Genomic DNA, 14,365 nt, shown 5'->3' on the forward strand with positions numbered 1-14,365 from the left:
TTTGTGTAAATCTTGATGCTCATTTAGGTTTCTCTTTCTGTCTTTGCATCTCATCCTGACAGGTGTGTGCCCAATCACTGTGAACATGATGGAAAATGCACCCAGACGTGGGACAGTTTCAAGTGCACTTGCGATGGAACTAATTACAGTGGTGCCACTTGTCATAACTGTAAGCTAACCTGCGGTTTCGAAATTTCAATGGAGTAGGGAAGTCTCTCATGTCTTTTGGTTGAGACTAAAAAAATCAAAGTCTTCCTTTCTGGTTGTTAAAGATCCTCAAGCCTTTTTTGAAAGAAGGTGTTGGCTTAATCACGTTCTGTTTTATCTGCATCAGGATGTATTTATACAGCACTGTGCTGCACCATGCTACACACCAAAGCAGTGCAGCAGCAGTTGGGTGCCCTGAGAAAACACATTCTCAGCAGTTGCACGCGAGATACAGTTTCAGATAGAAACAGTGAATCTGCCCCAAGCTGTTGAGGAGAGCTGCTGACTGTTGCTAGAGATGCTGGTTCAGGTTGCTAATCCCAAAGAATGTTTTTATACTTATTATCAGCCAGTTTAAAATCTAATTATCTGTTGAGTGTTATGAGTTTTTGAAATAAGAATATTTCCTATGAGCTCCACATGCTCTACACTTTTAAAGCACAGGAAGAAGAAAGGTACAGTTGCCCTTTTACAGGTGCTGAACAATGCCTGCTGAGTCAGTGGCATGCATCTTCTGTTCCTCCTCTCATATGCTGAAAAGTGGGATTTTCATCTGCAAAGTGTATTCTAAAATACCTAGGGCACAGAGAAAGCATATCCAGTCCTTACTTTTGCTCATTTCTTTCTTTTGCCAATCATCTCCTAATAATGAGAAGAGAGTAAAAAATGCTTTTGAACAGGTGATCAATTGAAATTAAAGCCAGGATTTATGGAGATACAAATTTATATTACTTTATTATTTACCTTAAATATAGCTGTGTATCATTTTACAAAGAGAATTGAAGATTTTTTTTCAGTTATAATCAAAAAGCCCAAATAAATGAGAAATTTTTTGACCGTTCACAGTTGTCTAGATTACAACAAAAACATAATTTATGGTTAAAGATGATATAAATGTGAGAGGCGTTATATTTTATGGAGTAACTATTAATACATTAAGTGGCAAAGTTCAATGATCTGGCTATTGAAATTGTAAAACAATAAGAGTTAAATACAAATTAATGTTGATCAAAGCGAAGTATTTAAGGTACCAATGCCTTGAGGAGAGATTGCATGGCAGCCCTTTTTCCACCGAGAGGGAATGTGGACAGTGACGGCATGGCTGCATCTCATGTTAGGAAAGAAAACATAGAATTTATGTCTGTCTGTGCTCCTTTGTGGGTGTGCAGACCAGCTTTTAAGACATAGCTGAACATGGTTAAGCTTCTTGAGTTCCAAAGAGAAGCAGCAAGGACAAGCAGACGGCATCACTTCGCTGAAATCACATTTATTACAAAGGGAAGAAATAATAATCCAAGGAGATGTGACATTTTTCTTAATAGGATTTTCACCTGCCTTTTATGGATAAAACAGTGCAATAAGGCAAGTAAAAGGCATTGCTGAACTACAGTATCAAAAGAGGGGTTTGGAGTATATTGTCCTGCCTTTATGGCATGGATAAAGTGTATGGGATTACATATACTCTCCAGGTCATTTGGAGACACATTGTTCAAGAACTTCTATTCTTCTAGTTCAGGAAAAGTTTCTAACTTAGATGTGTAAGCTTTAGTTTTGTTACATTTTTGTGTTTAAAGAACATAATTTTTGGGTTTTGTGTGCTGCTATATTTTAGAAGTCTTCTTTTTTACAAAACAAGGTTGAGCAGAAAGTTATTCGCTTGATAGATACCCTGTCAGAATGTGTAAAATTCTATGCCTTTCTAGAGTATCAAAGTTAATGGCACAAAAATGAGTGAAAAATAAAAAATTCCAGCATCAAGATACAGACTGAGACAACCTTAACTCTTCCTTTGTTGAGCAGGCAATAGCTGTCAGTATTTACAGGAGCATGTTCCAGATACAGCTGCAAATAATGAGGGGATTTGTTGAAGCTTGCCAGAGGTTGCAGTTATGCTGTCCTGAGGTCTGGGACCTCAGCTCTGCTGCATTGATGCTGACTCTACTGTCCTTTCCTACCTGTGCCGTGTGTGTGTGTATACTCAGACATGCTTAGTGTGCTGCCTTTTGCTTTTGAATTCTAAAGTTTGTGGCAGAAGCAGGATAAAAGATATGCTGGGGAAGGAGGGAAGTTGGAACAATAACTGGTGTGTGGTATAAAAATAGCTGTAAGCAATTTTAAACAGCCCTACAGATTGCATGAAAAATATAGCAGATGTCATGATTCTATGGAGCTGGAAAGTGTTTAAGTGCAGATAGCACTTGTTCAGTACCATTCTACTTAAAGATAACGTTATTTTACAAAGCAAATTGTATTATATGCCACAGAAAAATATGTTTTTCTTTCCTCAATATATGCTTGTGTATGGGGTATAACAGCATTACTCAAAGAGGTTGAAGTCAAGTTTATGTTAGTGGGGATTCTAATTCCATAGTTGATGATTTTAATGAGTTTGAGTTATGCTGAACCAAAAGGAACGAGATAATTCTGTGTTACTGAAGGGGTTTTTTCAGTGAATTGGTTTTGCTTTGGTCAGGTAATTCAACTCTTTTCTGAGCTTTTGACCTGAAACAAGGCAAAGCTTTGCAGCCTTGACTGAATTTCAGATTGCAGTTTTAGGTTCCTTTGAAGTTGAAACTCAAAGACAAACGCCAGGGATGAACTCCTTGAAGTGAAACAGAGAAAAAGGTTTGCATGAAAACCTTATGAATCAAAATGACTTTGTTTCACACAGGTCTGGCCATAATACACGGTATAATAGTGAAAACAACAGTTAGGCTAGAGATATGGAGAAATATGTATTCTGGGGCTGAGACGTAGTGGGGGCTGTAATCCAAAAATAAACAGCAGGAGAAGGAAAAGTTCCAAATAAATAAATAAATCTGAAATAAAAAATTTAGTTATTATCTCTCCAACTGTGTAAATCAATTACACTTGTTTTCTATTTTAAGATTATGAAATAATTTGCTTTTTGGAATATGGCACTCTTAAAAGAAGGCTCTTCATCTTTCAGAGAATCTTTCAGAATCTCCAAGCTCTGTGTCTACTATCTTGTTATTTCTCAGAGACTTAAGATGCCATTCAGAGGAAATTACAATTTTTTTCATCCAGCTACAGCTGGGTCCCTGAAGCCCTACGGCAAATTAACCAGAAGTACTGGAAAGCTGTATTTCTCATTGCATGTTAAATACCCTAGGAACCTACCAGATTTCTTTCAGCTAAAAGGTATTCATGCCCAACAAAATGCTGTGGACTGGCAAATACCAGACTAGAGCATTGATTTTATCATTAGGCAGGACTGAAAGATAAATGAATGTATTTACTTTAAAAGAATGATTTACAGTGATGCAACATTTACAAAATTATTTAAAAATTAATTGCATTGTAATTAACAGCAAGTATCATCCTTACTAGCTTTATTATCTATATTTTAAACCCTGACTAATTAACTTTTGCAGCCTACCAAAGGCTGGCCTGTTCATGCAGAATTCTTAGTGATACTTTTCTAGAGTTTATTAGTAAATGTTTCCTGAAACCTTTGAGAAGAGGAGCTCATTTTCCTGATTATTTCTGATCTCCATCACTTTGCATGAGTTTATTCATATATTTTTAGGTTCTAATATTATTCCTGCTGTTTAAAGCTTGTTTGAAACAGAGTGGTATAATTTTAAAAATCATGTATCAGCATAACTAATGATCATTCAAGCTTCTTTTTGTCAGATTTTTATCATATAGGTCAAAGCACACTTTTTCTAGAATCTGCATTTAAGATAAACACAAGAAAGGACTTACAAAATTTACCATGACAGTGATGTATCTACCTTCCACCTCCTGCATAAACTTTGTAAGGTTTAGGAAAAAGCCAGAAGCACCTCTTTTGATGATATTTGCCTTCTCCTAATGATTTTCAGTAACAAAAATCTCAATTTTCACTTAAAAGATTAATCTTAATGATCATAGAATCACAGAATGGTTTGGGTTGGAGGAAACCGTAAAGATCATCGAGTTCCAACCCCCCTGTCATGGACAAGGACATCTTTCACTAGACCAGGTTGCTCAGAGCCACTTCCAACCTGGTCTTGAATACCTCCAGGGGTGGGACATTCACAGCTTCTCTGGACAGCCTGTTCCAGTATCTTACCATCCTCACAGTAAAGAATTTCTTCCTAATATCCAATCTAAGCCTGCCCTCTTCCAGTCTACAACCATTCACCCTTTTCTTAATACTACATGCTCTTGTAAAAAGTCCCTCTCCAGCTCCCTTGTAGGCTCCTTTGGGGACTGGAAGATGCAAAAGATCTCTCCAGAGCACTCTTATGAAAGACATATTCTTCTTGATCAAGTTATTTTTCTTTAATTTCATCTTCAAACACTGTCCTTACTTTTACAGCTGTACAGATTCCTTCAAGAATATCAGACAGGAAAAGGTTTTCTTAAAAGCCTTCAGTTAGTCCATAGGAGGGACTAGCATCCAGATCATATCTGTTGACTGTTTGTTCTCTAAGACAGTAGGTGAAATACAACCTTACATACTCCTGTCCCTAGGAGAGGCATTAATTGCATCAGAATATACGAGAATGCAACTGTGCTGACAAAGAACATACAGGATTTTTACATTTTTAGATTGGTGATTTGCCGTAAGTTTTTTCAAAAACAGTATTTGAAACAATGTAGTGATTCTTAGTTTCCATAAAAGGGAACTTGACCTCTGAATTCTCTGTTTTCTCATAGCTTGTTGGGAATAAATGTTACCCTATATTTTGGAACCTGATTCAGAGTTAATGAGGAATAAAATTTCTCCTGAAATGATAAGTACATTAAGTGTCACTGGAAGTCTATTGGGCATTGATATTTTTCCAAGGAATATTGACTATCTCCCTAAAATGAAATATTGGTTTAATAATGAGTTTAATATTTTCTAGAAACACACTTTGAGTACAAAACATTTGTGTTGTACACATTGTAGAAGCCGTGACAATTCTCATTGCTGGCTATTGCCAAAATTAATAGTCAGCAATACAAATTTAATCTGCATAGGCTCTGATCTTCAGCAAGACCTCCATCAGTTAGTTTGTAATATCTGATTTTCCTGTATTTCTATAAACAGGAAAGCAACCAGAACATTGGACTTCATACATTTAGATGGGAAAGAAAATCATGGCAGTGGTGTTCTCCTGTCAGCAATTTGGGAAATAGTGAAAAAGCAAATACATACTTTGGCAAAATTATGCACTGAAATTTACTTCAGGGAAAAGATAAAAAGAATCTCCATCATTTTTCTAGTCATCCCAAACAAGCAGAGTATGGGTTTCCATTTCACTGGAGACTGGAGGAATTCTGAGAATAACATTGTTATCTTTGTGATAGCAAACCAATTTGCTAGAAAAAGCAGATCCCTTGCAGCTTCACAAGCATATTAAAGCATTATTTGATCAGGAAAAATACTATAAATACCTCTGTGCTCAGAAACTGTGATACTTAAAATATTCTTGTGAAAGGGTGTTCTGATCCAAAGACAGGAAGAATGTTGCTTTTTAATACACCTGAAGTGGGAGATACAACCTAGTATGAAATGTCCTATATTTTGAGAAGGCTCAGCGTAAAACAGTCTCCTCTTCAGTTGTCCTGTGGGCATTTATGTGCAGGGCTGTTACAAACTACCACCTCGACATTTCTGAATATTTGCCAGTGAAGCATAATGTTTTAGTCATTTAGTTTAGCAGCGTTTCTCATAAACAAATCTTGGATTCCAGAACTGGCCCTTCTGCAGAAAGCTGAGTAGTGATACATGCTGCAGATCTGTGGACATGCAAGTATCTGATTTTAGTGAGATTTAGCACAATTCCTGCAGCCATATGACTGAATAGATCACACAAACCTGCATAATTTCCCAGTAGCAAATCAAGAATTTCCATAAGTAAACTTGTAGAAAGACAACACCAGACAGCACAGAACAGAACAAAAACATATAAAACATGCAAACATACAAAACAACAACAGAACCTTCTGGGCTGAGTTTCTGCAGCGGAAACCTGGTATTTAAAGCATGCAGTGGGACCCCACAAGTCTCTTTAGACTTGTTCATGGCAGATAGATTGTTTGAATTATGTGAAAGAATGAAAAATAATACTGGGAAAACAAACTGCTTACTTTTGAAAACATGAAAGATGAGCTTTCAGTAGGGCAAAAGCTGAGTTGCTCCCATTCCCCCTCTCCTCATATGTTTGGCATAGTTTGCCTCATTTCCGCTGAGGGAGGACAGCTGCTGTGAGATGCACTAATGGGAATGAGGAGCTTTGCAGGGGGGTGAACTGTGAAGTTACCCTGAGGAAAGTGATTTTGGAGAAATGGTAAAAGTTGTTTTGACAGACCTTCTTGGTTTGGGGAGACTGGGGATGAAATTAATACTGGGCAAGGTGATGAGAAAAGGGTTATCATCTCTTTTAGCACTGTTATTAAAGACTAAGTTTTGTATTAGATGCTGTAAGAAAAGGGAGTATAGTTCCTCACCCTACCATCTCATCCTCTTGTGAGCTGTTGTTTGTGTGTCCCTGATGAAGCCTATGGTTTTTTGAATTGCTCCTTTGAGTTCCCGATTTGAGACTCTATGTGGAACCAGAGTCTGAGTAAAGTAGTTTCCAGGAGGTGAATAATTCTGCATTCAAACTCAGAAGCATGGATGTGTGAGCAATGCTGATCTTAGAGAAATAGAGGGTGAAAAATAAGCTAAAACTTCTGAAATCTCTAGAAAGAGGCTTTTGTTTTCTTCTGCTCATAATATCTTGAGAAAGCACTTTCAACTACTGACTGTTCTCTGCCAGTTATTTTGCTATCAATTTATTTTTCTCCTCCTTTTGCACACTCTGTATCTAAAGTAATCAAATTTAAATTTGATACATGCTCTGCAAAACCTCATTTCTCAGATGTTTGTTTCTTTTGAGAATAGAGGTTCTCAAAGGCTGTTAATAAAGAAATTACTTTTGTTTACGGAGGTTTATTAAAAGAATTGTATCATCAATATGCTACCTTTCTAAGGAGACTAATCTCTTTTTTCAATAATGATTTTCAGAGAAATTGTCATCATAATTAATAATTGTTTTTGTGGATTCATATTTTATTTATTATGTGTTTTCCAAGGAATTAACATAATGCATGTCTTTTCAAAGGTTGAAGACTATATTAAATTACCTCTTTTTATTAAAAGCTAGTTTTAAAACAAGACTGAAGCTGTTGGTTTAGTCTTCTTTAGTAATTTTTTATGTGTAACATAAGAGCCCAGAATTGCTGCATTTTCATCTTTTCCTGCAAAACTGAAAAAGACAAGCTTTTTACTCTGTTAATATTTTTGGGGTTTGTTTTCAGTTTTGGGACATTGCAGTTTTTTGATTTTGAACTCCAATATTTGTTTAAAAATCAGACTGTTCTTAGTTTCAGTGCTATAAACTATAATTCTTCTACTACTAATTTATTAGTAGTAGAGCTGAGCTGAGAGCTGCTCTGCAGCAGCTGTTTATGAAATGCAGAATGTGTAATAAATTGGTAGAAACTTGCATTTTTATTGTAAGTAAGTGGATGTGGTCTGTGTTCAGGCCAGAAAAGGCTGCAGTTCCAATATGTGCAATAGCATCAGGAGTATTTGAAGGTAAAATGAAGAAAATGAACATTAGGATGCAAAGCATAATACGAATAATCAACAATCAGTAATTATGCTAAAATTAAAAATTCAGCTGGAAATAACTCTGCCAGCTGAGTTTTGAGAGAGACTGTAAGGGCCAAAACTGGGCTTCAGGTTTTAGCTGTTTGTACAGTTGAGTTGTTTATAAGTAGCTCTACATTAGAATCAAGTGTCATGAGTTTTGAATTTAAATTTCTACCAGGTGGGGTCTAGTGGAAGAACAGTCCAAAGTCAGAGTCTAACTCAGAGCATTTTCAGTCTTAATTCAATGTAGGTAACTCTTGTAAAACTACCTAAGTAACATTCCTGAATTGCAGCCTGCATTTGGGAAAACGTGGGTATTAGCTGAGCTTTTTGCAGGTTACTGTAACCATTCTCTATTGTTGTTCACAATGCACAACCAAATATTGTTTCCAAGGGACAGTTAAAAGAGAACATGTAATTAACAATAGATAACTTTAAAGCAGCTCATTTCTACCGTAATATCAAAGCCAGAATTAATTCATAGACTGAAAAGAACTCTGCATATAAAGACTTCAAAATTAATTAGCGTTTTCTTAAACTTTTCCATTAAGACAATCTAACATACTGCATACTTCACTGTTAATGCTTTTTTGCAATTAAAGTTTTTTAAGGTGCTGATATTAAAATCCCATTGACAGCCATTAGACACAAAAATCTTTTGAAGTCACTCAAATCCTAGTTTTCTCAGGTGTGAGAGAATGAAGCTAATGCAAATATCAACTCTTAAAGGTGTACCATAGTCAAAGCAATGAGAAATTCTTCAGATATGCATGCAGACATATTTTTATCTGTCCACATGAAATTGTTTTTAAAAAAGTTTTTTAATAATTCAGAATAGAGGACCATAATGGGTATAATTAGGCTTGCTCTTAAAAGACACTCTGTACCAGTGGATAACCAGACATTATCCAGGGTTTGTAGCATTTTTATGTACATTACCTAGTGCAGAAAAATATAATAAATTCTACCTTTTCAATAAATTTTCCAATGTGTTGAAGCCTGTATGATCAATCTCATAGGACTGTGGATTTAGAAAAAAATATTTAAATAAATGGAGTGAAACCCTGGGATACTTCTTGTGCATTCTACACTATAATTTGTTTTAATAACTAGTGTAACAATGCTTATGTTTATAATAGTAAGTGTATGGCTCCTGCAGTAAATAAGCACGGAGAATAATTACCATCAGTTCTCTTATGATACTTCCCCATGATCAAAATATATTCCAGATGGTGGGGATTTGGATTCAGTTTGGTTCTTGTTTATGGACACCGCCTTTCTTGAATATCATTATAATACTTTTTTCCACTATACTGCAGCATAAATTTATGACAGCTGTATATGCCTTCCTTAGGAATCAGTTGTCCACATTAACCCTTTTCACTCAGGGCCAAGAGCTGTCATGCTTCTTTGTAGTTTTAGTCTGGAGGAGTTTGAGTTTTATTCTCCTTCCCAGTATGGTGTAATTTAAATGGGAGATAAAGCAGGGAAAGTTTTAGGACCAAAATCTGTTGGCAAAAGTAGGTGTTTGGTATCAGCCATGCTTCATAACCATTCTTTAAAATTTGTCCAACCTTAGATAGGACAGCTAATAATTATCTTGGCTAGACAAGTCTCTTAGCAGAAGTAATGACAGGTTACTGGAATTCTTTAAATATTTTACTGAAGCCTCAGGAATCTTCTATGTTTACCTGTGGCTAACCTTACAAAAACATAGAAAATTCTACTGTTTCATAAATACAAATACAGTTTGTTAATATGAGTAAAACTACTGAAATGCGTTGATTGAGTTGTAGTTTTTCATTTTCTCAGTAAAAGTCTTAACTATACTACTACACATACTTAACTGTATATCTAGTGGTATGAATTTTATTTTACTTGAAGCAGTCTTTCTTTTACTTCATCTTGCACATTTTTAAGCCAATGTATCCCTATGTAGCTTTTACAACAGCTCATTTATCCCATCCCTATTCCCTAATGGCCTAACCACTTGTGTAGAAAACTTTAAATTTATTTGTATCTGCAGCTGCTGTATTTTATATGGTACATTTTCAGTATACTTTTAGGTTCAGAAGGCTCTAGTAGATATTCTAAAACAGAGAGGAAAAAATAATGTGCATTTGTGACTAGCTTTTGTTTTCTTTATATTTTCCTCTTCTACTTCAGAGCACTACAAATACCACTGAATTTCTCAGATTCATGCTCAGGCTAATTGAGCTCTGTCTTTCTGAAATTCTTATCTACACCTTGCCTTTTCAAGCCCTCTTCTGTTTCCCCCATTTTAAAATTTCTCAATTTCTTTGTGCTTTCCTATCAACTTCAACAGTTTGTTTCTTCCTTTCATCATTCTTTCTCTAATAATTGCTCTGATTATTTTCCTCGTCACTCGGTCTTCACAGCCACATACACATGTGTGCACACAGAAGCACCATGCCCAGGAAAGATTTGGAAAGGAATTTAACAAGAAAGCAGAATAGACTGTGCTGATCAGATGCAGGATGCAATCAGGCAAGCATACTTACCACACCACTATTTATACTTACCCCTCTTTTTTTCCTACACCTATTTCCTCCTCCAAAATGCCTAGCCCTCTGCCTTTTCCTGTTGTTAATTCCATCCATAAATATCCTATAAATCCTGTGCAATCCTGAGCTATGTTTTCCATGCATCCCATGATGTGTCACCCTCCAAGGCAGCAACTCCCTTACTCTGAAAAGTATTGGAGAGAGCTACTCATGGTGATGGGCTCCATGCCCACACACTGGAGCTGAGGCTGTGCTGTGACAGCCCCAGACAGGTTGTCTGAAACTTTTGTGCATCCTTGATTTGAGTCCCTTTCTGGGCTTGTGCAGATGAGCCTTGAATGGTTTGATGGCTCCTGTGGTGGGCCTGGGAGCAGCCTGGCAGGGTATTATTCTGGCTTCTGTCCTGCCATTGATTCTCTAAGCTCCTCTGTAGGTGCACAGAAGGGCGTTTTTTCTCAGAACCTGACACTTCATCCATATTCTCATCCCCTCAGTAAATAGTCTAAATTAATACTCTACAGTGCTGCTATTGAAACAGATACTGACAAAATAGAGTGTGTGCCAGCCAGGGCAACCCCCAAGGTACCCATCTCACATCTTACTAATTTCACAGCTCATCCATTATGTGAAAAAGATGTAAAAGTGCTTTCTAGGAAGTTGCCAGGACACAGTCATTGCCATTTTAAAGCATCACAGGGAAAGAATGAAAAAAGGGGACATGGAGCAGATGTTTCTGTTGATATTTTTATGTTGTTATTTTTATGTCAGTTAAAAACGTTGAATTCTGTTGGCATTGCAAGTTGCTTAGTGATTAATGAAAATGACAAGCATGATGCATTCCTTCTAAATCGGTGTCATGTTGATAGAGGACATTTTGATTGAGATAATGTAAATGCTGATATGAGGATTTGTTTTCATAATGTTTTAGTTCTTTCCTGGTGGTGGAAATAGGTGGTCAGCTCCTCTGGAAAACCCATTATTTGGTTAGGTGTCTGTCTGTGTGTGTAGCAGTGGTTTTGTAAACAAGCTACTGTTCTGTGGTTTAGTGTTTTGGTTTCTTTCACACATAAGATTTTAAATTGAGATTTTTAAGAAATCTTATTTTATTTGACCAGTTGGTTTGTTTGGGATTTTTTCTTTTTCGATAACTTGAAGTTTCACTCAAATATATCTTGTATTTAGTAAATACAGACAAGAAAGGTACCATATTTTCCTTCACAGAATTGCCAATTATAAGAAGGTTGGATACAAACATATTTAGGGATCTGGGGTGGGGAAAAGGAAGGAAAAGGACAGGAAATGGTGAAAATTACAACTGCTGAGGTAAAAATAAAACTGAATTACAGTCCTATAAATGAACACGTGGGTAATGGATTTTGGGAATACTAATATTTGTGAATAAACAAAAAGTGACACTATAGTTTCTACCAAAGCTGTGTAATGAGGACATCTCCATGTTCATCTGAGCATTATTTAACACTGATTAGGAAGTTCAGGTCTGAAAAGAGATCAACTGCTCTGATATCCATGGCAGGAAAGAACCAGTATATACTTGGTGAGGGAGAATACTTTGGTTTATTCAGTGTCTTTGTTATTTGTAGCCACTTACAGATATCCTGTGTTAAAATAAGATTTTAGATAATCTGTATCTTTGACCTGACTTTATTGAAGTTATTTCCCCTGCTTTGGCCCTGAGGTTTTCACTTGCGTGTCTGTGTTCACTGTAGAGAGAAACCAAGGATTTGTATTACACAGGTGGGAAATTTTAAATCCAGGCTTGTCCCTTGTCTCTTCTCCTTTCCATTACCCTGGCAACACAAAGGAAGTGAGAATTGGAGTGGAACTCATACTTTTTCTTTAAGGGTACGGACCTTTCAAAATTTGTTTTTACAACCTTGAAGGCTTTTGCATGGAAGAGAGGAATAGGTGGAAGAAGGGAACGAGATGATATTGGCAGTGTTCCTGTTATCTCTCAGCTGAAGAAGACTCAAACGAGCTCCAGGCAGCTCTGAAGCTTTCAGTGGCTGGGCCCAGTGTTAGACCAGCACAAGCATGGTGAATATCTGAGTTTCTCTGACAGTCTTCCCTCTCAGATGCAGGTCCCAGTAATGAATTACAGCTACACAGATGTGCAACACTATCCAGATTTAAAATGAAATTGTTACATAGGTGGAGATGTCTTTCTATCCTGAACAGTGTTTGGTTCAATTCTGAAACCCATGCTTGTTTTTTGTTTTTTTGAGGGGTTTTGTTGGTGTTTGTGTTTTTTGTGTTTGTGTATCCTTGGATGACTTAATTCACAAAAGCACCTTGTTAAAAATTGGTGTCTAATTATACTTTCTTGTGATGTCTGTAGGCTGACACTGTTACAAAGATGCTAATTGCCTAATCTATGACATGTAATTTAAAATCACAGCTAAATTTGTTTAAAAATCCATTTTGGTTCAGCCATTTGGATTTAAATTAATTTTTCTCTTCCCCCCTTCTCCCAGCCCAAAGCAAAGAACAAAGCTGAGAGAAAAACAGAAGCACCTTTCATCTTGCCATTAATGGGGAGGCTTTTTCTGTATTCACAGCAAATTTCTGGGTTGAGCTATTGTGCAGTAGCTCAAATTGCAGTTTTCACCCCTATAGTAGTAATTTTCTTTATTATCCCAGTGGCAAATAAACTTGTGCTCTGTTTCTCACTCTGATGGCACAGCCTCAATTTTGTTCCCTTTTTTACCACAATGGTAAAAGCAATGGTAATTGTTATGTTTATCACTGACACAGCTAAGCCTACAGTAAACTTGACACAAAATCTGCAAATTTCCATATATCTTCTTTTGATTTTTACTGCATTTAATTTCCTTTCTGTTTCTGTGGGGCATACTTGGATATTATACTAATGATGAGAACACTTTATAAGTTCATTAGCTCACAGTAGAAGGCAGAGGGAGAGTGTGAGGAAGATATAGAAGCTTTTAAAAGGCTGAAAATTAAATCAATGGCAGTGAGAAGAAGGCTTATGGTCAGTCATGAAGGAGCTTTCCTATTGGAAAGTTTTAGTGGCATGACAGCCAGGGCAGCCATGGACAGAAATGAATGCTAGTCCAGACGTAAAGCACTAAAATTCCCTCTGTTGGTTTATCTTCCCTATTAATTAGAAAAAAAAAAAAGAGAAAAAAAGCCAAACAAACAAAAAAAAAAAAGAAAGAAAAACAAACAGAAAAAAGAAACAAAAAACCCCTCTCCGCTATTTATATAATATTTTTATTCATATAGTACATAATCCATATGTATATAATATTATATGTATACTATTATGTACATATACAAAATAGAAGAATGTTTTTCCTTTGGGAAGCTATTTTAGGAATTTGGAGTTGCAAAGCAACTGAGCATTAGAAGGACTATGCTTAGGGGGGATTAATCAATTGTAGAAGCAATGGCTGAGAAAAACTGCTGACTTTTGTTTCATTTTTTGTATTCAGTTTTGTAGAAGTGGTGGTTATTAATGACTAATTTGCCTTGAAGCTCATTGCTTACGATCCTGCAAATAAAGAATACATCATTTAGGGATGAATTAACAGAAGTATAGTTTGTGGAATGTGCAAATTAATCTGGCTGTACTGACCGTTTTCCACTCTCATATGCTGTGCTTCGTGAAAAAATTGGAGAGTCCAGAGAAGAGAGAGGATAATTTAGCACCTAGAAAACCAGTGGTCAAAATGAACAAACTTGGCCATTTTAATGTAGAGAAGAGATTCATGTCTGCAAATAGACAAAAGATGGCTGCAAGGAGGAGTGCAATAACTTATCTTCCAAATTCATTGTGAATAGAAAGAGAAATGATGAGTTTAAATTCCAGCAGAACAGCCCCACAGTGTAGAGTAGGACAAATGCTGATGCTGAAGGGCTGGTGGAGCTCTACGCTGCCTTGGTGTGTCAAGGAATTTACATAATTTTAAACAGGAATATGTCAGGAATGATACATGGATGTAATTGAGCTTTTTAG

At 36.3% G+C, this 14,365-nt stretch overlaps 1 protein-coding gene across 1 annotated transcript in view; it reads left to right on the forward strand.

Moving 5' to 3' along the window:
* Positions 1-14,365, forward strand: part of CNTNAP2 (contactin associated protein 2) — a 1,031,909-nt gene that overhangs the window by 681,818 nt on the left and 335,726 nt on the right. The window contains exon 11 of the mRNA XM_010398652.4: positions 63-169. Coding sequence (XP_010396954.1) covers positions 63-169 — 107 coding nt within the window. The remainder of the gene's footprint in view (positions 1-62; positions 170-14,365) is intronic.

Source organism: Corvus cornix, chromosome 2, assembly GCF_000738735.6.
Source record: "Corvus cornix cornix isolate S_Up_H32 chromosome 2, ASM73873v5, whole genome shotgun sequence".
In the NCBI taxonomy this organism is placed as follows: Eukaryota; Metazoa; Chordata; class Aves; order Passeriformes; family Corvidae; genus Corvus; species Corvus cornix.